Here is a 23,534-nt window from a genome sequence, read left to right on the forward strand (position 1 = left end):
CCTGCGATAATGATGCTAGATTGATGCTAGAGTGAATGTTGTAAGCTGAACTTGGATGATGCTGATAGCTGAAAATGCTGAACTTGATGGCTGAAACCACTGAAGCTAACAGCTGAAAACACTGAAGCTAATGGCTAAAAAAGGCTGAAGCTAATAGCTGAAAACGCTGAAGCTGTTAGCCAGCTAAAGTATTAGTTAAATGCCAAATTAGCCAAAAAACTGAAAAAAGTCTAAGTTAGCCAAAACAGCTAGCATGCAACTGAAATATTAGCTAAACTTCAAAACAGCCTAAAAAACAAAAAAATCCTAAATTAAGTCAAAATAGCTAGCATGTAGCTGAAATAATAGCCTAAATTAGCCTTAAAAAACTTTATAAATGTCAAAAAATTCCAAAAAAGCTAGCAGAATGCCATTATAACTTTCAACTTTATTATACTCTAACTCCATATAATATAAAGTAATGACTAATAGATTATTAAATGAGTCGTCGACTATTTTAATAGTCGATTAGTTGTTGATTAGTCGACTAATCATGGCAATCCTAGTCCTGAACAAGACTTTTATTCTGAATGACTATTTTACCGCCAACGACTTAAACCTCCTCTTGCTGACGGAAACGTGGATTAAACCAGGTAACGACAGCGCTTTCCCAGAGCTCCTCCCCCCAAGCTGTTCGTTCTTCAGCACCCTGCACGCCCGTGGACGGGGCGGCGACCTGGCGTCTATTTTTAATTCAGGTTTAAAATGTCGCCTTCTTTTCACAAACAATTACTCAACTTTTGAACTGCCGCTAGTGACAATATCATTTGAGGAACCTGTTCTCTGTGCTGTCATTTGTCGACCTCCAAAATATTATAAGGACTTCATTCAGGAGTTTTCTGAGTTTTTGGCAGAATATCTACCAAGTTATGATCATGTTTTAATATGTGGGAACTTTAAAAAGGCCTGTGTTGCTCTGAAGATCAATGGGCAAATGACTTTAAGAGGCTTTTGGAAACTTTTTATTTCACTCTGTCCATTGGAAAGCCTACAAACATTCAGGGGCACACACTGGACCTTGTTTTGTCTTCTGGACTCACAATCCCACAAATTGAAATATCTGAGACAGCTATCTCAGATCATTTTCCCATAACCTTTGAAATAAAAGCCCCCTCCTCAATCAGCAAACCACCGGTCCCATTCTGCTGGTGTCGCATCATCAAGTCCTCCTCAACAGAAGAGTTCTCCACTTCATTCCAGGTCTCCCAGTGGTTTGCTCTGAACGGTATGGTTTCCCCTCCATCCTGATACAATCCTTCATTTCATTCCACCTGCTCGGACATCCTGAACACCATTGCTCCACTTCAAAAGAGGTCATGCAAACTAAGAGCTGATCCCTGGTTCAGCAGCAACACCCGCACCATTCAGCAACGCTGCAGGCAGGCTAAGAGAACTTGGAATAAGGACAAATTGCACGTCTCCCTCCAGATTTTACGGGAATCCTTGGCCAAATATCAGAACTGTGTCAGATAGGCCAAAGCACAGTATTTTTCGGACTTTATCACCACCAACAATCACTGTCCAAGAGTGCTGTTTAATGCAATAAATACCCTTGTAAATGCACAGCCCTCAGCCATCACAGATGCCTCCATGGTCACCTGGGAGAATTTTCTTCATTCCTTTATTGATAAAGTTCATTCTGTCAGACAGATCATAACTCCAGATGTTAACAGAGACTTTGCAATAGTACCTGTTGTTTCTGATGTGCTTGATCATTTTGAGTTGATTTCTCTTCCTGCTCTTTCTGAAATTGTCAAATTGCTCAAACCCACAAACTGCAGTCTTGATGTGATTCCTGCTAAAATTCTGAAGGAAGCTTTTGATATTGTAGTGCCTGGTCTACTGAACTTTATCAACTCTTCCTGAAACTCTGGAGTGGTTCCATCTGCTTTTAAGCATGCTGTGGTTAAGCCTCTTCTTAAAAAACTTAATCTGGACACCTCTGTTTTATCTCATTTTAGACCTGTTTCTCATTTGTCTCTTTTATCTAAGTTAATAAAAAGTTGTTTTTAAGCAGCTGCAGTCCTTTTTAGAACACCATGTTATTTTTAAGAAGTTTCAGTAAAGTTTAGATCTCAGCACAGCACAGAATCCGCCCTTCTGAAGATTCATAATGACATTGCCGTGTCTGTTGATACAGCCATTCTAGAGTTTTAAGGTCTACTAATCAGTATCTGCTTGAGGTGCCCAGGTCACCACAGAAACGCTGGGGAGACTGTGATTTTTCCATTGCTGGCCCTCAGCTATGGAATAGTATTCCAGCAGAACTGCATATGATGTCAGATCTTAACAGTTTTAAATGTTATTTAAAAACACGCCTTTTTAGAATGGCTTTTAATGCTCAGTAGTTGATGGCATTTTATTTTATTTGTTTTGTTGTATTCTTATTTACCTTTAATGTATTTTACTTCAGACTGCTTTTGTATGTTTATGCTGTCTTATACATTTTGTTCTTAATTTGTCTAATTTTTAAAAACTTTCTTCTTTCTTTTACTGTGAAGCACTTTGGTATGCCGAATGGTAAAGTGTAAAGTGCTATATAAATAAAGTTCATTCATTCATTCATTGATGGCTTTAATTGCCAATTTACAGCCAAATGATTATTTGACCAAGTAAACCATTTTTCCATTTGTAACAGTGTGTTTCTTTTTTATAGTATACATGTGCTACTGCATTGTAGTATTTTGGCACTGTGGTGTGTGTATGAGATCCTGGCCTACACTAACCCCGTTTGGCTGAGTGGCTTTTCCCATCAAAGTGCATTAAGTCACATGACTGCATCCTCAGTCCTGCTGTCTTCCTGATGCCCTGTTTCCAGGCCTAGTAGATTCCCGTGGGACCGGATCCAGCATTCTGCTTCATTCTGGTTCCATCTCTTTGTTCTGTGTAGCATTTCATTGCTACTCATTTCCTAAACAGAGATGTCAATTTCATGTTGAATCTCAGATGATTAGAACTGAACATAATTTTTGAAATGTGAGTTTTATTTTCCATATTTAGGATGGAAAGCATATCTAGTTGTTCGGTTGTTTTTTAACTATGAAATATTTAATTTATTTAATTGCAGACATTCAAACAATTTTTTCTTACCACTGTTTTTACTCTTGAAGATGTTAAGTGACTTTCTATAATCTTAACATTCAATTTGTGAAAAATCAACTTATTTTAATGAGTTTCCTGCTGTCTTTTAAGGTGAGGAAAAGTCCCAGTTTGACCCATCTACCTGCTGACCTGACCTGCTTTTGCTGTAGGAGTACTGCAGAGTGGTGTGTTGGCTCAAGCTTGCATCTGCATGTTTGAGGGATCTGTCAGTGCAGGGAAAGCCTGCTGGACAGAAGCTTTAAGAAGCATAGACTAGGATGTTTAAAAAAAAGTTTTTCATTTTCTGAAGAACTGCTGCAAAATTTTAAGAATGGAGCTTTGTTTTTTAAAATGTGAGTATTTTGAACAACTTTGAGCAAAATGAAAAGTCTCAACACTCCAGTACATGGAAAATACATTCACTGGCCACTTTATTAGGCACAGCTGTCCAACTGCTGGTCAATGCACATTTTTTAATAAGCCAATCACATGGCAGCAACTCAATGCAAATAGGCACATGTAGACATGGTTAATGTGATCTGCTGCAGTTCAAACCGGGCATCAGAATGGGATGCTGGTGTCAGATGGGCTGGTCTGAGTCTTTTGTTACCGGTGTCACAAAACTCCCCCGTCACAAATCTTTGGCTCCACCAAATCATCACAAATTACATTACATGCATACATGCACGTAATATAATTTATCTGTGGGACTCAGTCTATGACTTGGTATTATCATTTGCACCCCCCAAATCCTCTAAAGACTGCTAAAACTCAATAAAATTCAGCTTCTATTACCAAAGGTGTTTATATTAACTCACTCAAAGAGTAAGAAACAGCTCTGAACAACTCTGAACAGCAAATCAGTTTCCTCCATCTAAGCCTAACAGAACACCTTAACCCTCCCAGATAATTGTGATGTTGTAATTGAATTGTGTGTTTTGTGCCCTTCAATTGATCTCAGTTAAAAAACAATTAGAAATTCTGTGAAAGCATCACAGAGTTTCTCTACCTTTTCAGGTCAGCAGCAGCTTCAGTTAAGTCTGTTAAGTCAGCTTGTGTCTTAAGATGGCAGCAGCATGTGTGTATGACAGCTTACGTAACAAAGCTGCTGGCTTTAGATTATGGTCAGGGGAGCACCAACCTGCTCTGTTAGTTTCCGTTCAAATCCAGGACACAGAGGAAGACCTCATGATGATGCGTGTTTGTGATTTGTCTGTTTTTGATGTTATTGTTGTACCAGTCAGACCACATTATGCTTAAGAAAGTCTTTGGAGCCAAAAACATGCTTTACATGTTTGTTGTTGTTTTTTTTTTTTGTCTTAACTCGGGCAGATTAATCCTCAGCTTCTTTGAGAAGTGCATGTCCACTATTTTAAGCCAGGTAGATATATGATTGCGTGAATTATTTGATCATTTGTCTCTTGGTTTTGAATAGTCAGAAAATGAACTGTATTGCTTTGTCTGCTGGGCACTCCTACAGACCTGCAGAAGCAAATGCAGATAGTGTTGGGGAATTGGTTTACAATGTAGGCATTCTCTTGGACACTCAGAAGAACAGACTGAAAAATCCTGAAGTGCTTTAGAAACAGTGCAGAAAATAAAGAGAACCAGGAAGAGGGTATTGGTAGACTGCTGAGTCATTGGTTTGACCTTTAAACCGAGCTTCTCAGTCTTAGCCCTGCTTGGTTGCAAGATTTACCTACAGTTTTTTTTATTTTAATCGAGCTTTCCTGCTATCTTTCTCCTGTCAAAACAGTAAGTGACAGAATTCCCTAAAACAAATCACCTTCAGATGTGCAGCTTTTCTTCATGGCACTACAGTGTGTCCAGTCATTCAAGGAGGCCTGAAATAACATCCCACTTCTTTTGCTTGGAGTGGATACAACTTAGTGCAGGTTCGGATGAATCAGTGCAGTCTTTCACATCTGAACCTTGGTTTTTACAACTCAGTTTAGGTGTTATTGACTTTGGAAGATCTAGATAAAATTAGCTTCAAAACATCTCATGCTAGAAGCATGCACATTTGCATGTTTTGATGCAGAACCTCAATGTAGATGGAAGAACTGATGACATGTAAACTCTTGCTTTATCTTCAGAGTCTTTTTACTCAAGAATTTTCCCATTTGATTGAAAACCTTTTAAAAAATGTTTGAGGATAAAAAAGCTGTGGGACTCAGTGCCTCCCTGCTTGACACTCAGCACTAAGGAGTTGCATAAGTTCCATAAGCCATTTTCAATGGACTTAAAAAGCAGTAGTTGATTGAATAGTTTAAAAAGTTAAAGAGGTATACAGTTGAAATTTTCAAGCTCCTATCTCCTAAAAGAGCTGAATATTTTGACAGCTGAATGAGCTGAGTAGGTGGAGGAGTTGGCGAGCTACGGCTGTCCAAAAAATGTACAGAGGAAAAATGGAATGCTGTACAGCATTCCCACAATAAGGAGTTTGGCAGCAATAACCAGTCCTAACATGTAATAACATGTTTCCACATTTAAAAAGCAATAGAACCATTCTCCTTTCAACCTGTTGCCTTTATTATTTTATGTAACCTTTATTTTACCAGGAAATCCCATTGAGATTAGATCTCTTGTTCAAGGGAGACCTAATACTGTTATCTCTTAGCAGCATATACCGCATCTAAGCACTCACTTGTTGTACTGTTGGGGATTGTAAGCATCACAGTTTGAGGGAAAGCGGCCTGCTTGATACACCAAATAAATGTTTCATTTCCATCTGCAAATCAGGTTTGTTGGTTTTGCTGAAGTGATATCCCTAAGGATGATTTAAATGTGTTCAAGGTTCAGTTGTCATCAAACAGGAAACCATTGGATTCATGCTTTCTTATACAAGATGTGTAGCTCTTGCTTGCTTTAAGTGATTGAACATGAAAATGAAGGATTTTTTTCTTGCATACTTTACACAACCACTGAGCATAGAAAAAAACAATGAAGATGAAAATTGTTTGGATTGTTGAACATATTGTAATGTGGCTTGAGCAGCTTTTACACTGTACTTTAAATGAACCAGATTCACTTATATTTGTACTCTGTAGACCAGGGCTGCCCATTCCTGGTCCCCTCAAGGACCAGGAATGCCTGTTTTCCAGATGCCCAAGCCCTGCTAGCTGTTGATTAGCTCAGTCAGATGTCTTCACATTCGGATTGAATGAACACACTTGGTCCAGGTAATCAACAGCAAGCAGGAAAACAGGTAGGGTGGTAGCTCTTGGGGACCAGGGATGAGAACCCCTGCTGTAGACATTTTAAAAACATCAACATCCGTAGACATTGGAGGGTAAACTTTCTGCTGTGCACAATTGTCACAGTTTGAAGGTTTTCTTCTATAGACCATGTGGCATTTTAGGGATGGTTGGGGGGGTCTGATTACTGCAGGATGAGGTCAGGCACAATTACCACGTGTTGGATGATTTTTTTTGTCATGATTTTTTCTAAAGGAAAACCACTTGAACATAGGTTTTCTACAGTGAGTGAACAGAACAGAGTACATGGGTCTTTACATTCTCTCTGCTGACTGTTGTTCTAATTGTTTTTTAGGTACCCCAGTCAAAATGTGTGTTGTTCAGAGCAGAGCCTGTTGGGTTCAGCTCAGCCTGCCCAGGACAAAAAGCCTGACAGTGAGTCGGAGCAAGACTCCGCACGAAACAAGGTATGTGAAGTTTTAAAAGATGACATGATCCAAGATCCCATGCTCTTAAGAGCTGAATCATTGAAACCTTTATTAGCCGTCATTTCTGCTGATGCTGGGGGGATAGTTGATGTCCATTCAGTTTTATTGACTATAATAGTAAAAGTGAAAGTGAGAGGGATTAGGGAATTGAATGTAGGGGAATCAGGATATCTTAGATTGATGTGGCATGAAGGTATTTGAGCTGTCATCTTATTGTATTAGGCCTCATACAAACATTTGACCACTACCATTGTGAAATAGTACCCGTATTGAAAACATAAGAACATCCCTAATTAAAAAAAATAATTTATGGAATTAAATGGAATAAAAGTTTGTGTGTCATGGTTTAGGTCTGTCAGGAAATGTTTTGATATAAATTAATTGTTTCAGAGGAAAAAATTACTGAAGCTTTTAATTGTACAAAATGTTCTTTTTTTGGCTTAGTGTTTGATGTAAAATGTGTCCCTAAATAGTAGGACTGCCATGATTAGTCGACTAATCAACAAATAATCAACTATTAAAATAGTCGACGACTCATTTAATAATCGATTAGTCTTTACTTTATTTTATATGGAGTCAGAATGTAATAAAGTTGAAAGTTATAATTGCATTCTGCTAGCTTTTTGGACTTTTTTGACATTTATAAAGTTTTTAAGGCCAATTTAGGTTAATTTTTCAGCTACATGATAGGTATTTTGACTTAATTTAGGATTTTTTTTTGTTTTTTAGGCTGTTTTGAAGTTTAGCTAATATTTCAGCTGCATGCTAGCTGTTTTGGCTAACTTAGGATTTTTTCAGTTTTTTGGGCTAATTTTGCATTTAACTAATACTTTAGCTGGCTAACAGCTTCAGCGTTTTCAGCTATCAAGTTCAGCATTTTCAGCTATCAGCATCATCCAAGTTCAGCTTACAACATTCACTCTAGCATCAATCTAGCATCATTATCGCAGGTTATGCCATAAATCTAGTTTTTGGTTTGTTTAAAGCTAATGATGGTCAAGTTGTGTTCTTTGCATCCAGTTTGCACATGACCCGATTAGTCGACTAATCGTAAAAAATAATCGGGGAGTAGTCGACTATTAAAATAATCATTTGTGGCAGCACTACTAAATAGCTTGACTGTGTTGATTTAATTTTAAGTCATGTGATGTAGCTGCACATCACATCTTAAGTTTTAGTCACTAGCCCCAGATCTTAGGTATGAAGGAAAGATGTGTTTGTGTGCAGCTGGTTGTCAGAGGGAAAATAATTTGTTGAAGGGAGCATGTGGTATTGGAGCAGACGAAGATGACCCTTCTTTGAGCTTTGGTGGCAAACAGGCCTGGCAGGTGCTCACCAGCCTCATAATGCTTCCTTTGTTTGAGAAGAAGCAGATAATTCACATTCCAAAATACAAACAATAAAACCTTTATCTCCAATAATTGTACAGAATAATTCAATTTTGAGTAACCAAATTTTTTTTTTTCATGAATGTTTGAAATTACGAGTTTTTTTAAAAAACATGCATTGTGATTTTTCCCTGAGGTGTCAGAAAACTGTGCAACACACTCGTCATATGATACGGAGCTAGAGACGGAGAAAGCCACACAAGAAAATCAAGCAGCTCTTCATCATGAACAGGTAAAGACATGTAGACCTTTCGCAGATTGACGGGTATCAAAAACAAAAACAAAAAAACTATTGATGTCTAAGGAATGGTATTTAGACCATTTACTTTGATGTTCTTTCAGGCAGCATCAGGAGTTCAACTAAGCAAATCAATGTCAAAATATGACATGCTTGCATGTTATGTGATATCTCTTCTTAGACTGTGAATCAAGTGGAAGCTGCAGGGGAGGAGGCGAAGTTCAATGCAGAACATGGTGGAGGACCTGTTTCTTTTGAGCCAACCCCAAATCCCCAGATTAATTTAGAACTGCAAACTTGCACCAAGGAAAATGACCAGGATGTCTTAGTGCCCTCCCCAACAGAAGCTCCCCCACCCCAGGGCCATAGATCTGCAGAGGCTCCAGTCCCAGCAGAGTCATCCAGTGATTCCCTTCATCCAAATCCAGTCTTGGTCTCCACTGCATCCCAAGATGAAGCTGAACACATACCTACCTCAAAGAGTGCCAGCCCAATCACTACAGGGTAAGCTCTTTTGTACTTCAGTTGCTAGAGCCTTCTGATATTGGTTGTAACCTAAGCAAATCAGAATGGACTTTCTTTCCTTCTAGTTAAAACCAAAACGATCCCCTTTAACCCTGAAATTTCATGAAATAGTTATTGTGCTGCGGTTGACATTTATTCAAAGTGCAAAACTTTCTGTATTTTTGTTGATGACATTTTATTTACCTGACATGTTTGTGTCTGTTTTGTAAGCCTGGATTTGATTGTGACAAGGTGGAAGCTCTAATCAAAGGTGCAGACATTCAGGAGAGCCTTTGGTTGAACTGGCAGCCAGCATTGAGAACTGTGTGGATGCACTTTATTTTTTTAAATTTTCTTAATGGAAAGTCCTTCATAAGCCATACATTGGACCATCATCTTTGTGGGCATTCAACTTTGTCTACACCTACAAGAACTCTTGTCTGGTGTTAACCTAAAAAGATTATATTGGATGTTTGAGAACATCTTTGATACACTTAGTATTGGGAGATTTTAAGATTCTCAGTGCTCCTCCAACATCCAACTTCTCCATCAGTACTCTCAAACCCACAACTCTCCATCTGTTCCCTATTGCCTCCCATCCTCTCTGTTGCTCTGTCTGTTTTTGCATCCCATCCTCCTATCTCTGCTCTCTCCAGTGTGAGGAGGTGTGGTAAACACCATGTCCTTTCTTCCCCTTAGTGCTGTGCGGGTTGCCAGTGCAGGAGATGAACTCCCAGCAGACAGCTTTGTCTGTGGTGAGCACTCTGATTCTCAGTGCAGGGTCATTCCCCCCAAACTGGCAACCTGTGAAAGTCCCCCTTGTGGCCACTCTGTCCTCAGGTGAGTTTGTCACTGCCAGATGCCAGTTGAAGCAAAGAGATAAGTCCTAAAGGTTTGAGCAGCAGCCCTCTGCTGTTTGTAGTCATCAGGCTTCAAATCAAACCATGGCCTTACACCTCACTTACTAATGTTTTTTGTTTGTTTGGATTGTTTTGCCGGCCAAGGACTGTCCAATAAAATGATCATTAGTTACTTTTTGCACCTGGAACCCTTGATTTCTTGAAATTAATATAGGTTCTGTATCTTTGTTATGTCCCCTGTCCAATATTTTTTCTTCTCCATACCCACCTCATTGGCTTTACATCTGAAACAAAGTGTGGAGGAGACTGATTTAGAAGAAAAGCTGCCAAGCCAGAGTGACAGTCCTGATCCCGAGGCAGGGTTACAGTCCAAACCAGGACCCCCAGAACTGGACCAGAAACCACAGGAGCTGCAAGACGGATTCACTAAACTCCAGTACAAAGGCAACAAGTCTCATCACCATGAGGAGCAGGTCAAGAGCTTTTTGATTATCTTCTGCAAAAAAATGATCCTATTATTTGTGCAGATAAAGTACAGTTATGGACTGGCCTTGACCAGAGATTGAAGTTGGTTTAGTGTATTTTTTGTAAAAAAATAGTTGACCTTACTTGCATTGACTTCTGAACCTTTGGGGAACTCTTTTGCACCTACACCCCTCTCCCAGTCTAGTTTTTGTGTGTGTTTTACAGAGAACAGAGCATGAAAATAAGCTGCACCTCCTTTCAAGGTGTCTGTGTTATGTGCTTAGCTGGAAGTTATGGAGCTGATTTATAGCTGAGACTACTAATCATTCTGCAGCCACTTTCAGTGTCCAAAAGGACACTTCAGCCTCGTTTCCACTGAGTGCTCTGGTACAGTCTGGTATTTTGAGCAGACCGTACCTCTAGGGGGCCCCCATCAGGTGAAGGTCCATTGAAAAGTGGAATGGAACAGTTGGGGCAGAGCCGCTGAAGCCAAGGAGGTGAAAAGCTGGTTGTGACCAGGGCTGAAACTGGTATGGTGAGGTATTGAGTACAGGCTGGGCCCTAAATGAACACAATGCGGATAAAACTTTAATTTGGCGGGTAGAAAAAAAAGTCACTAGCCACTTTGGCAGGTGAAGCATTGTTCATCCCCATTTACAGAGAGCTTAAACTCACAGCAAGTTTTAAATGACTGCCTTCCCTCCCCATTTGGCTACAACAAACATCCATCCCAGAGTTCATTCAAATCATTTCATTCTGACTTTATTGCGCAGATTTGATCCTCACATTTGCTGCAGCAGGTGGTGCATTCAGGGACTGCATGGAATTTCTGCACTTGTGCAGTTTCATGAAGAGCTGCTATTGCTGCATTCAGGTGCACTGGTGACTTCTGGTAGTTATTCACACTGATCTCAGCCAACACAAACACACGCACTTTTAGCTCCAAGTCACTGTTACTCTGTAAAATGGCAAAACAACACACTGATCTGTAAGAACACACAATAAGGCAAAACGTTGCACATTTTTCAACTTATACATGTTTTTTCTATTCATGGTATTGTTAAAAAAACAACTTTAAAATAAAATAATTTATTGTTCATCACCAGTTTTTATCTATATAGAAACATATTTCGATGACTCCTCCGGCGCTGGTTCTGGCGCTTTTTCTTTCTTTACGTAACTTTTTTGTATATACTATTTCAGTGTGGAGCACTGCAACAGACTCTGCTGTTTTTTTTCCACTTTTTAAAATACTTTTTAACAATCCACGTAACGATGCACGGAGCAGACCGCGTGCGCGTTGTTTACAGCCGGGATCATCTGATTGCGCTGCGCCCCACTGTGGTTCCCCCCAGCGACAAACACCAGATCTCGCCGGAGATACTGTGGAAGTGCCGCCGTGGAAACCGCGCTGGGAAAAAACGCTGGGAAAAGAAGAGGTGCTTCAGACTGACTCTCCCAACCGTTACCATGGGAAACGTGAGATCTCTCCCAAATAAGATGGACGAGTTGGCGGCGTTAACACGGCATCAGCAGGAGTACAGAGAGAGCTGCATCCTCATGTTCTCAGAGATCTGGCTCACCTCGAACATCCCGGACTCCGCTGTTTCGCCGGATAACTTTCACCTCCTGAGGGCCGACAGGACAGCAGACAGCAGTAAGAGGAAAGGAGGGGGGCTGGCTGTGTTTGTGAACGTTAGGTGGTGCAAACCCGAATACTGCACTGTTAAAGAGCAACTGTGCAGCAGAGACATTGAAATGTTTTCGGCGGTTAGCATGAGGCCATACTATCTACCACGTGAGTTCTCACATGTTATTGTGATAGCGTGCTACTTGCCTCCCTCTGCTAACGCGGACACTGCCTCTGATGCCCTACTCTCAGTCACCAGTAGGCTGCAGACACAGCACCCACAGGCCCTGTTTCTCATCTCTGGAGACTTTAACCACGCGTCTCCCTCATCTGTTTTACCCACATACACTCAGTATGTAACCTGTCCCACCAGAGACAATAGAACACTGGACCTGTTTTATGCTAACACCAAGGAGGCTTTTTCTGCACCCCCCCCCCCTGAAAGAGCAGACCACAATCTAGTTCATCTGCAGACTGTGTATAATCCTTTTGTGCACAGACAGCCTGCAGTCCCACGCACGGTGAAGAGGTGGACTAAAGAGAGCGAGGTGGCTCTCATGGACTACTTCAACACCACTGTGTGGTCTGAGCTCTGTGACCCACATGGGGAGGACATCAGCGCCATAACAGACTGTGTAACGGACTACATCAACTTCTGCTTTGAGAACACTGTTCTCTCCAAGGTGGTAAGGTGTTTCTCAAACAACAAACCCTGGATTAACCGTGACATCAAGGCTCTCCTGAAGGAGAAGAAGAGAGTTTTCAGGTCAGGGAATAAGGAGGAGCTGAGAGCCGTGCAGAAGGAGCTACGGAGGAAGATCAGGGAGGGCAAGGCCAGCTACAGGAAGAAGATGGAGGAACAGCTGCAGCAGCAGAACATCAGTGGGGTGTGGAGAAGCCTGAAAAACATCACAGGCTACAACACCGACAGAACACACCTACATTTCAATAGGTTTGACAACGTCGTTTGGAGTGAGAGGGCCACTCCTGAAGACCTTCTACGACTCTGTGGTGTCATCAGTCATCCTGTACGGTGTGGTCTGCTGGAACAGCAGCATCACAGAGAGGGAGAAGAAGAAGCTGGACAGAGTCATCAGGAAGTCCATCTCTGTCCTGGGCTGCTCTCTGGACTCAGTGCGGGAGGTGGGTGACGGGAGGGTCCTGCAGAGACTGACATCCATGCTGGACAATGAGTCCCACCCCCTGCAGGACTCTCTCTGCCCTGGAGAGCAGCTTCAGTGGGAGGCTGCTCCACCCTCGGTGTGTGAATGAGAGATTCAGGAAATCTTTCCTTTCTGCGGCTGTCAGACTGTACAACCAACTATTCTGATCACCATGTGCAATATCTCTGTGTACAACAATTTTTATTACTTTTTGATTATTGACCACTTGACTGTGCAATAGCTGTATATGCCTGTACATACCTACACTTGACTGTGCAATAACTGTCAATATGCTATACATTACTCACTAATCTTCTGTATATTGTACTTTACTGCTTAGCTCTTTTTATAATGTATATGGTATCCCACCGTTTTAGCTCTTTCTAATGTATAATTTATTTAATCCTTTCTCACTTATTCTGACTGTACATATTGAAATTTCCCCATTGCGGGACTAATAAAGGTTTTCTTAATCTTAATCTTAAAACTACGCTTTTTAATGTAATGTTATTTTTTTAACTGAATGCTATACGCCACCAAAAATTATATCAAAAATTATTTATCATCGCTGTGAAATGGGATTTACATCCCTTTCTCTTAATTTGACCAGTCTCAAACTCTGGATTAGCGCACATGCATCAGCAGTCTTTATTTATGTATTTATTTATTTATTTTTATCATTGTCCGTTTTGTTTTATTTACCAAAAAACAACACCAGAGCCAACTATTTACACAAATTTTGTTTATTAGTGTCCAACAGCTTTACTGCACCAAAATGTGTTTAATGAACGTTTTCTGTAGTCTAGTAATTGTAATTTAATTACAGAAATTCGAACTGTATTTGATTACGTTACATTACGTTTTTTTTCGTCCATAGAGCTGGGAATTAGGCAGAGAAAATGGTCTTCATTTTTCATCAACAAGGTCTTAAAAAGTCTTAAATTTAACCCTAAATAAACATGTAGGAGCCCTGTAACTGGACTGTACTGTACCACTCCCTGCTGGACTGAACTGCTCAGTGGAAACAAAGCTTTAACTGATCCAAAAGAACTATATTTTCAGTTTCCTGCAGTCACTGTGATTTTTTTGCCATTGGCTGACAGAACATTGTGACTCAATTATGAAATTCTGTAACAGTGAGGATGCATGATTTTCTCAGTGGGTCTTATCTGCTGCAATAATCATTGAGCCTCCAGGCTTTTTGACCCTTAATGATTTGGTAATGTTTGTCTTTTAGGGGGCGGAGGCCAATCCTCCCAAGGAACCTGATCCGCAAGTCCCAGGTAAAGAGGACATTCCAACCTTTGACGAGTGGAAGAAGCAAGTCATGGAGGTGGAGAAGGAAAAGAGTAGGTGCAGACATACACTTGTTGACAGACATGTGACCTCCAATGTTTTTGAAAGCTTTGGACTGCAGCAAACCATCGTGAAATTAGTTCTTTTCTGCATCGTTTCCAGAGACGGTAGAGGTCTTTGTGTCATGTTTAATCAGAATATATTCTTATTGGCTGAAATGTCCATAATGCCACAATAAATGCATGCTTTGCTCTTTTATGTCTCCTCAAAGAGGCCTTCTCTTTTTATTCAGTTTCTATTTAGAAATTTGTCGTTCTTTGCATGTCATGTGAATTGTTCAGTGAAGTGTGTGGTTTCAGTAGTTACACAACTTCTTGTTGTTCCTCTTAGGCAGGCAGGGGTGCTTGTTATGTCCATTAATGATTGGGTAGTTTGCAAGCCATTAAAAATAAATAAATAAGAATATATATTTTAAAAAAATGCCATCAGTGAATTATCATCTTCTCCGTGAAGTACGTCACTTGTGTAGCGTGAAAGGGGATGAATATGAAGTATTAAATCCCAAAGTTGGTCGAAAAATATAAATTTTATTAAACTGAAATTTGATAAAATTATCCTCAGGGCACCACCTTCGTAATGAAGGAAAATATTACTCATTAATGATCAGCCGCTACTTCTAATCAATAAAGTAGTCAATTAATCAGTCTCTCAACTTTAGCGTAAGTGTCTTTACCTTTGAAGGGACTTTACCACAAAGAAGAAAATGATGATCTTTGAACAACGACGTCCTTTTGAATATTTATTGAATAACATGAGGTTAAACAAGCAGAAATACTGGACGTAAAAGCATGGAAAGAAATCAACATATGTGGAACATAGAATATAGCTTCAACTAATAACTAGAAATAGATAAATGAGAAGAAAATACATAAAATATTGAGGTGAGGAATGCTAAGTATTTGGATGCATTAAGTGTGTGTTGTGCATAAAAAGGGTGTTGTTACTGATCTGAGAATAAGCTATTCTTGAAAGGAGGAATTCAAAACGGGGCAAAGATGTTACTCTTGCAAAAATAGTTAATCTTTGTTCTAACCACCAGCAGTTGACTGTATGAGCGAAGTTCGACTTCTCACCAGCGGTCCGGAGATCTGGGTCTGCTCTGCTAGGAAGGGGTGGTTGATCCATTACTGGCTGGATGCTTCAGGAAGGCCGTGGAGGCGAGATCTTCCGCCAGGTTTAGAAAGGAAGGCGGGTTCTCACCAGAAACCTGCGGGTTATGCTGGTTCTGCTCCGTTCAGTCACTTAGCTTCTGGGGTGGTCGAACGATTTCTCTATTCCGTTTTGTGGCCAAAAAGTATAAGTCGCAAAGCTGGCCGGACAATGAAACTTATCGACTGGTCTAGCATTAAAAATCAGTTTCAAAATAAAAGCATCAAAAATTGTAAAAATGCAGGATAGTTCGCTCTTCGGTTAGCCATTCAGGGTGAGACCCATCTCTTAGAAAAATATGAAATAAACGGGAGACAAAAAGGTTGAAAAGGAAGAAAGCGCACAGAAAAAACGGGATCTTAAGACTGGAAGAACTTAGATGTTTCTGTTCTGTTCCGGTTCTGGCTTCTGGCTTATGGCTCGTGGCTTGAGAGCCTGTTGTTTGTTGTTGCTTGTGAAGCCCTGTGAAGTTGTGAGAAGCCTGCTTCCTTTGGCGTGGGTTCCAGGGTTTTTGGATTTTTAGAGGCAGGGCCAGAATCGCCCAATCCGTGGGGATTTGAGGTGTTTTACGATTGGAGGTAATTTGCATGTCCCAATGAGCTCGGGCTATGCAAATATCAGGGGCGTAACTTTATTCTGGTCTCTGGATGTATTTATTCTAAATGCTGAATTAACAACAAAAGAGGTTTCTATCAAACAAAGTTTGTACAACCCTATATGTCTGTAAGAATCCTATATGTGGCACATAAAACGCTTCCCAAAGTCCACATAAACACAGAAAAGCAATTCTCCAAGCTTTGATGGTTACACATGATTATTTCATGGATTTTAACCTCAAAGTAGTTGTGAATCTTCTTCTGTTAGGAATAAAGGTTTGATTACACACATGTAATAATAGGACATTTCTTGGTGCTGTGGAGAGATGTTTTACATGTTAGATCCAATGAACAAAAGCCCTGTGTTTTAAAACATAAAAAAAGTAACGAAGGGTCACATGTTTCAAACAAAGGACTCTGAGTGTCTGTCGGGAATGCTTGCAGACTCTCCAGGGGGTCAGCCTGCTGGAACCAAGACTCTTTTGAAGTTGACCAGAGTTTGGAATGCAAAATAGTCAGGGTTCTGGCCCGGTTTAATGACTTACATCCGAGTGGGACATAGAGGTTTCAGACAACTTTATGGCCCCCTTGCTGGAAGGGGAACTCTGTTATCTTGGGAAAAGGCACTCCACATAAAAGTTGGGTGACCAAATTGTCAACACAGGTTATCACAGTTGTTTCCAAGGGTGGAATGCTATGACATGCGGAATGGCCAATCAAACATCTTTTGAAACGGGGGTCTCAAACTCGCGGCCCCCGGAATGATAATCTTCATATGAAAGATTAATGTTAGGGCGGCCCACAAGATTGATATGAATGACAGTTGTTGTGTGCAGAGCTGAACGAACCAATCACAGTGAGGTATCTGGCTCTGGAGGGCGGGACATGGACGGGCTGTCCAGAGCCATGAAGCCCCTGAAAGTGCTTTCACACCGAACACTATTGGCGTGCCCCGTCCCTCTTTCGCCATGTGGCAAATTCACAGTTTGCCGCTTGTCAAAAAGCGTGTTTCTGACGCCGCGGTGGGTGTGGGAGGAGCTAGCAGCTCCGTCTGTGGATGTCTCTCTTAGAATGAATGGGAGACACATATGGCGTTTTATTTATGTCAAAACTCCACGCAGAAATAAGACACATCAGACAATCCAACTTTATATAAAAATGTAAAATAGTGTCTCAGAATTCTGACGTTTTGTTCACTCGTTGATGTCACCAATAGTCACCAGTCAGCTAGTGTTAGCGCGGAGCTTCCAGCGCTGGAATATATATAACATCAGTGGTTTTATGGCTTTAAAAAGTCATGCTACAACAAAAAGTCATAACTTACATTTGAATGTAAACTTCTGTGGTTCAGAGAACACCCACGTGAAGAAAAGCGCTTCTCCTCCACGTCACAGCATTTTACTCTCACAATGGAGGGCTTCATATCTCTCCACTTGGAGGGTTGGATTTAAAAAAAAAAATTTTGGACACCACTTCAACTACAAATGCCCCAACAAATGGAGCGATAGGGAAAGGAGAAGAATTCCGATTGGGTCCTAGTCTCTATAAACTAAAGTTGTGCATATCACTCACAAGAACACTTTAACATCATTATAAATATACAAGGCAAACTTTCAATAATACATTTACACAAATTACAATTCTATAAAGGAATACTTGCAATGTTGTACCCACCCATTTAGTATTATTGCCATCTCAGAACAGAAACATCATTTTACAATGATAAAGGAGTTAATTTCCAAATAGAGGGTTATAACCTGGAATTTATAAATAGAACAAATAAAATGGGAGGAGGAGTTGCACAATGTCTATATATCATATATATATACATACATACATACATATTAAAAAAATGTCCCTCTCACCCTCTTGAGAGCTTGAGGGTAATGCAGTATGTTAGCTGTTCCTGTTCTTTACTGGACTGAGATGTCTGAGGTCTTTCCAGAGATCTGCTGTAGCCACTCCTCCAGTTTGGAGGTTACAACCCCGAGTGCTCCAATTACCACGGGCACCACTGTCACTTTCACCTTCCAAGCTTTCTCCAGTTCCTCTCTTAGTCCCTGGTATTTCTCCAGTTTCCCATGTTCCTTCTTCTTGATGTTACCATTGCTTGGTACTGCCACATCTACCACAACGGCTTTCCTCTGTTCTTTATCCACCACTACAATGTCTGGTTGGTTCTCCATTACCATCCTGTCCGTCTGGATCTAGGATCTAGGATCTAGGATCTTTGCTCTCTCATTCTTTAACACTTTCAGAGGTGTTTTCCATTTTGACTTTGGGGTTTCCAGTCCATATTATGTACACATGTTTCTGTATATTATTCCAGCTACTTGGTTGTATGCTTTCCCAGCCAGCATCTTCCACACTGCAGTTGTGTGCTGGATTGTTTCCTCTATGCACAGCCTTCACATTGGGTCTTGTCTGGTGTGGTAGATCTGAGCCTCTATCGCTCTGGTGTTCAGGGCTTGTTCCTGTGATCAGAGTTTCTGTGCTGCCCTGCAGGCCAGCCCTCTCTAGCCATTGGTAGAACTTCTTGATATGCTCTTCACGTATAGCTTGATGTCATCCATGTAGAGGTGGTGACTGATGGTGGCCCCATTTCTGAGTTGGTATCCATAGTCAGTCTTATTGATTATTTGGCTGAGGGGGTTCAGACCTATGCAGAACAGCAGTGGGGACAGAGCGTCACCTTGGTATATGCAACATTTGATGGACACTTGTACAATTGGCTTGCCATTGGTTTCAAGGGGAGTATTCCACAACTTCATTGAGTTTCCTATGAAGGCTCTTAAGAGTCCTGTTGATGTTGTACACATCCAAGCATTCAGCGATCCAGGTGTGTGGCATTGAGTCATAGGCTTTCTTGTAGTCAATCCAGGCTGTGCACATGTTGGTGTGTCGTGACCTGCAGTCTTGTGTGACTGTTCTGTCAACCGGGAGTTGGTGTTTGGCTCCTCTGGAGTCTCTACCAATGCCCTTCTGTGTGTTGCTCATGAACTGATCCATGTGTCTATGCATTTTGATTGCAATGGTGCCTGATATGAGCTTCCATGTTGTGGAGAGACAGGTTATTAGTTGGATAGGACTGCACCCTTTGAGGGATCCTTCTGGATCAGGATAGTTCGCTCTTCAGTTAGCCATTCAGGGTGAGACCCATCTCTTAGCATCTGGTTCATTTGTGCTGCCAGGCGTTCGTGGAGCGCCATGGGTTTCTTAAGCCAGTCGGTCTAATATATGTCTATGGTGGGCATTCCGGCCCGCCCAAGCTTAAGTGTGAGAAAGGATGAGCCTTCAATGCTCGTGTGCTCATTTGAGCTGGCCTCTGTCTCATTCCAGAACATTCCAGAGTTTGGGGGCTGCAGTTTAAAAGACTGTCTCCTCGAGTCCTGGGAACCCTTAAAAGCATTTGATCTTCAGATATCAGGACGATGGACAATAAAAATGTAAAACTTCAGAAAGACACTGAGGTGCCTGACCATTTAAACATTTAAAAACCAGAATACAATCTAAAAAACAATCCTAGAGACACAGGCAGCTAGTGCAGAGAATGTATAGGAGTGATGTGCTCATACTGTCTGGTCCCTGTTAATAAGCGAACAGCTGAATTTTGGACCAGCTGGAGATGGTGGAGCAGAGACTGGTTTATAACACAGTACTGGTATGGACCAGTCTGGATTACTGTATTTAAACACTTATAAATGCTTCTTCTCACCATGTAGCTGTACGCTTTTTTTTTTTTTAGGGATAAGATCCTGTCGTTGTTGCAAAACATAGTTTCTAGTGTAAATAAGAAGCAAACAAAAGTCATGGCTGTCAGTTTTAATGATTCTAACAGTAAAAACAAAATAACTTGGGAGTGGAAGAAGTTCTTTCCAATTTCTGTTCTTTTCTGTTTTTTGTCAACCTCCACCTCCTCATCCCAGAAAAAAACAGTTTGTGTGCCGGTTCTAAAGTATAAATGCTCTTAAAAGCCAGATATCATTACTGGCATTAGAGTATTTTTTTTTTTTTTGTTCTTTTTGCTGTGGTTCATGTCCTACTGTTATCTTAGCTACCGCCTGCAGACCAGCAGCTGAAACCGACTAACTTCTTATTATTCTCATTAAATGCTCACAGAACACAGAGAACACAGGAGCTGTCACTGAACTCAGTCTCTACACATGCTGTTATAAAGGAGCCATTGTTGTTCATAACATCTTTCTATAGTTGGGATGGGGATTGTTCAGATTTTATCCATACTACTCCTCTTATCATTAGATATAGACTGATGGATCTCAATTGCTTTTCCTCTAATTTCTTCTGGGATTTCTTTGGATCGTGGCATAATGTGTTGGTTCTTGAGATCTTGTAGTCTACTTCACAATCTCTGACAGATTCTATTTGAATGACTTCTTGATTGAACAAGTCTGTTGGTAATCAGGTGTGGGTTTGTCTTGGGAAATTGACCTCATCTGCCCCAACTTTGGGATTAATCAGTTATTTTGTGATTTCACAAGGGGGGAGGAAGGGTTTCTTCTTCACACAAAGCTAGATAGGGCTGTTATTTTTTTCCCTTTTGCTAAATAAAATACTCATTTTGAAACTGCATTTTGTATTTCATTGGGTTGTCTCTGAGCGATATTAAAAATGGTTTGATGATTTGACACATTTTGTTGTGATTCATACACAAAAAAATGAAATCAGGAAGGGGGAAAATACCTTTTCACGGCACTGTGTGCACATAAAAACCTTTTGTTTTAGAACAAATGGGAGCTCAATATGTTAATTTAACTTCCTTTTTCAGCATTGAAATAATATTATCACTACGTAAATACACCAGGCATGCTTGGACGGTCAGACACTGCTCACCTCTTTGCCTGAATCTGGTGTATTTTATTGTGATGTTTGCATTTTGAAAACAGACCTCAAATTTGAACCGGTTTCCCTCATTCTAGGTCTTTCTAGCTGTAGGATCACTAACATGTATCATAAAAAGCTTTATAATATTTTGACACTCAAACAGATTTATTTGAGGAAACATGGAGGCCATTCCTTGATCATATTAATGTAAATATTTCTGCCATTGTGATGAGAGCATTTGTATAGTGTACAGATGTGTATGTAACATTGTATTTTATTTTGATCACTATGGTTGATTTGCCTTAAAAAACTCCCCTTGCACTGTTAACTACTGGACTATGTTAGAAAACTTCTGATGTCCCTAATTCATCTTACACGGAACTGGTTTCCACTTGTCACTATTCTCTCCAGCTGTTTTTGTTTGTGTTGTTTGTTTATGCATACGTCTCATTCTCAGTATTGTTTTGTTGTTCATGTGTGTTTATTGATGAAAATTGAAAAATAAAAAGCATTCAAAAAAACGTGGTGTTTGCGCAGGTTACTGCTGTTACCGCCCTTACAGCCACGTTTTTGTTACATTGAGACAGCGAGCGCTGACTTGCCTGACCTGTTGGACCTTTTTTTCCTGGCGCTCTGCCATCTGCATACGTTTGTCATCTGTGGAGGAATAGAAGCCAGGAATTCTGCATTGACTTTTCATTGAAAGTGGCCATTTGAATGAATAAGTGTGTGAGCCCTTATACCCTACCCTTAACCTGGTATGGCTGTGCGTCCGGTACCGCTGCATGTCCGGTGGCGGGTTAGGGGACTGGCGCAGCCCTTATCCCCGTACCAGAGTCAGAGGTTGGGGAACCCTGATTTAATTGGAACAGCCAGCACGTCAAAAAACGACCAGTTGGGTACACCAAAAATGTCCAGTTTTGACAGGGAGGGTTTCTTAGCCATACGTCAACACGTGACGGCTTGGAAATGAGCATCTGCTGGAAAAACGGAGAGGGTCAGAGACCCGCGGTCTTTTTAAAACCACATCTTAAAGTCGAGCATGTGTGTCCGCGCTGTTGCCATGCCGCTACTTCGTTAAGGCAGAAGCTTATTGGTCCAGTAAAAATGAACGATTTTGTCTTGGTACCAAACAGTACTGATTTCGGTACTGCATCCCATCACTATAGGATGGTCAAATATCACCCTCAACCTTTGCATTAAGCAAGACCGTTCCAAGCCTGAAGAAGCTGATGCAGAAAATTCCTCTGTCCAGGTCAGACCCTCCACACTTCAACAAGCAGCGGCTCTCATCCTGTGAAGAAGTCCCAGAAAAACTTTAAGAATAACTACGCATCTGTGGAGTGTGGTGCCAAGATACTAAGTGCTAACAGTGAGGCCAAGGTATGTCTTCTACAGCTTCACAAATACAACTGTTTGTAATACTATCTGAATTGATATTTGATAGTAGATGCTAAATAGTGTTTTTTTCTCGTTTTCAGAGTACTTCTGCTATTCTGATGGAGAATATGGACCTCTACATGCTTAATCCTTGCAGCAACAAAATCTGGTAGATCCTCTTAACAAACTGAGGTCTGACTTTGTAATGTGGCTCATACTTGAGCTACTGTTTAAGAAAACCTTTCGTTTCTCCTCAGGTTTGTCATTGAGCTCTGTGAGCCTATTCAAGTCAAACAGCTGGACATAGCTAACTTTGAGCTCTTCTCGTCAACACCTAAAGACTTTTTAGTTTCCATTAGCGACAGGTAAGCTCTTTGTGTGTCCCACAAGTTCAAGCAATCATTGGAGAGAAAGATCCAAAGGAAAATGCAGACCGTGCAGACTTTGCATAGAATGTGTGGAAACGGACCCGGCTGTGGTTTCTGCTTTGTTGCAGTAACATGATAATAATAATAATGTTTATAGATTTTATTTATATGGCGCCTTTCTGGGCACCTAAGGTTGCTTTAGAGGTAAAAACAAAACATAATAATCACCACAAAATTAAACAGTAGTTAAAATCATAAAGTTATAAAATGTAGTCCAGTTAAATTATTTAGGGTGGATCCCAACTAAATAAGAATTATAGTCACATTTATCTGTGCAGGGCAATAATTAAGATATTTATTTATGAATAATTGCATGGCTGACTTCAAAATCGAAAAAAGAATCCAGAATAATTTGATTGGAAAGTGTTTATTTGAAGAACAGTTTTCTTAAAAAAAAAAAAGAGAGAGAATTTTGATCATTTTGTTTTTAGACGCGAAGAACCGACAAATGTTTGCTCCTGTATCAAAGAAGAGATGTGCATTTGTATTACTAAAAAGTTGCACCTTTTTTCTTTTATGTTCCTACTGGTGTCAAAAAGATCCAATTCGTTGTTTTTCAATGAAACTCGTGGGTGACATTGTGTCTCTGGTCTCTTTGGATCACTGACATCAGTCTCAAACACCTGTGATCGTTAGTTTACCAGGTAAGTTCAGTTAAAGGAGAAACTACTAAAGAAGGACGTTCCACATTATTACGGACCAACATTTTCATTAAATATGGGAAAGAAAA

The 23,534-nt window shown here is 40.5% G+C and overlaps 1 protein-coding gene across 3 annotated transcripts in view; it reads left to right on the top strand.

The window, feature by feature from the left end:
- Nucleotides 1-23,534, top strand: part of suco (SUN domain containing ossification factor) — a 61,483-nt gene that overhangs the window by 17,255 nt on the left and 20,694 nt on the right. For 2 of the 3 annotated variants that reach the window (XM_024261819.2, XM_024261820.2), the window contains exons 2-10: nt 6,673-6,784; nt 8,330-8,425; nt 8,613-8,935; nt 9,635-9,775; nt 10,091-10,268; nt 14,291-14,402; nt 22,252-22,379; nt 22,478-22,545; nt 22,634-22,741. In XM_024261819.2, coding sequence (XP_024117587.1) covers nt 6,673-6,784; nt 8,330-8,425; nt 8,613-8,935; nt 9,635-9,775; nt 10,091-10,268; nt 14,291-14,402; nt 22,252-22,379; nt 22,478-22,545; nt 22,634-22,741 — 1,266 coding nt within the window. The remainder of the gene's footprint in view (nt 1-6,672; nt 6,785-8,329; nt 8,426-8,612; nt 8,936-9,634; nt 9,776-10,090; nt 10,269-14,290; nt 14,403-22,251; nt 22,380-22,477; nt 22,546-22,633; nt 22,742-23,534) is intronic. The other variant, XM_024261821.2, reaches the window with a different exon arrangement.

This window comes from Oryzias melastigma, unplaced genomic scaffold (assembly GCF_002922805.2).
Source record: "Oryzias melastigma strain HK-1 unplaced genomic scaffold, ASM292280v2 sc00328, whole genome shotgun sequence".
NCBI lineage: Eukaryota > Metazoa > Chordata > Actinopteri > Beloniformes > Adrianichthyidae > Oryzias > Oryzias melastigma.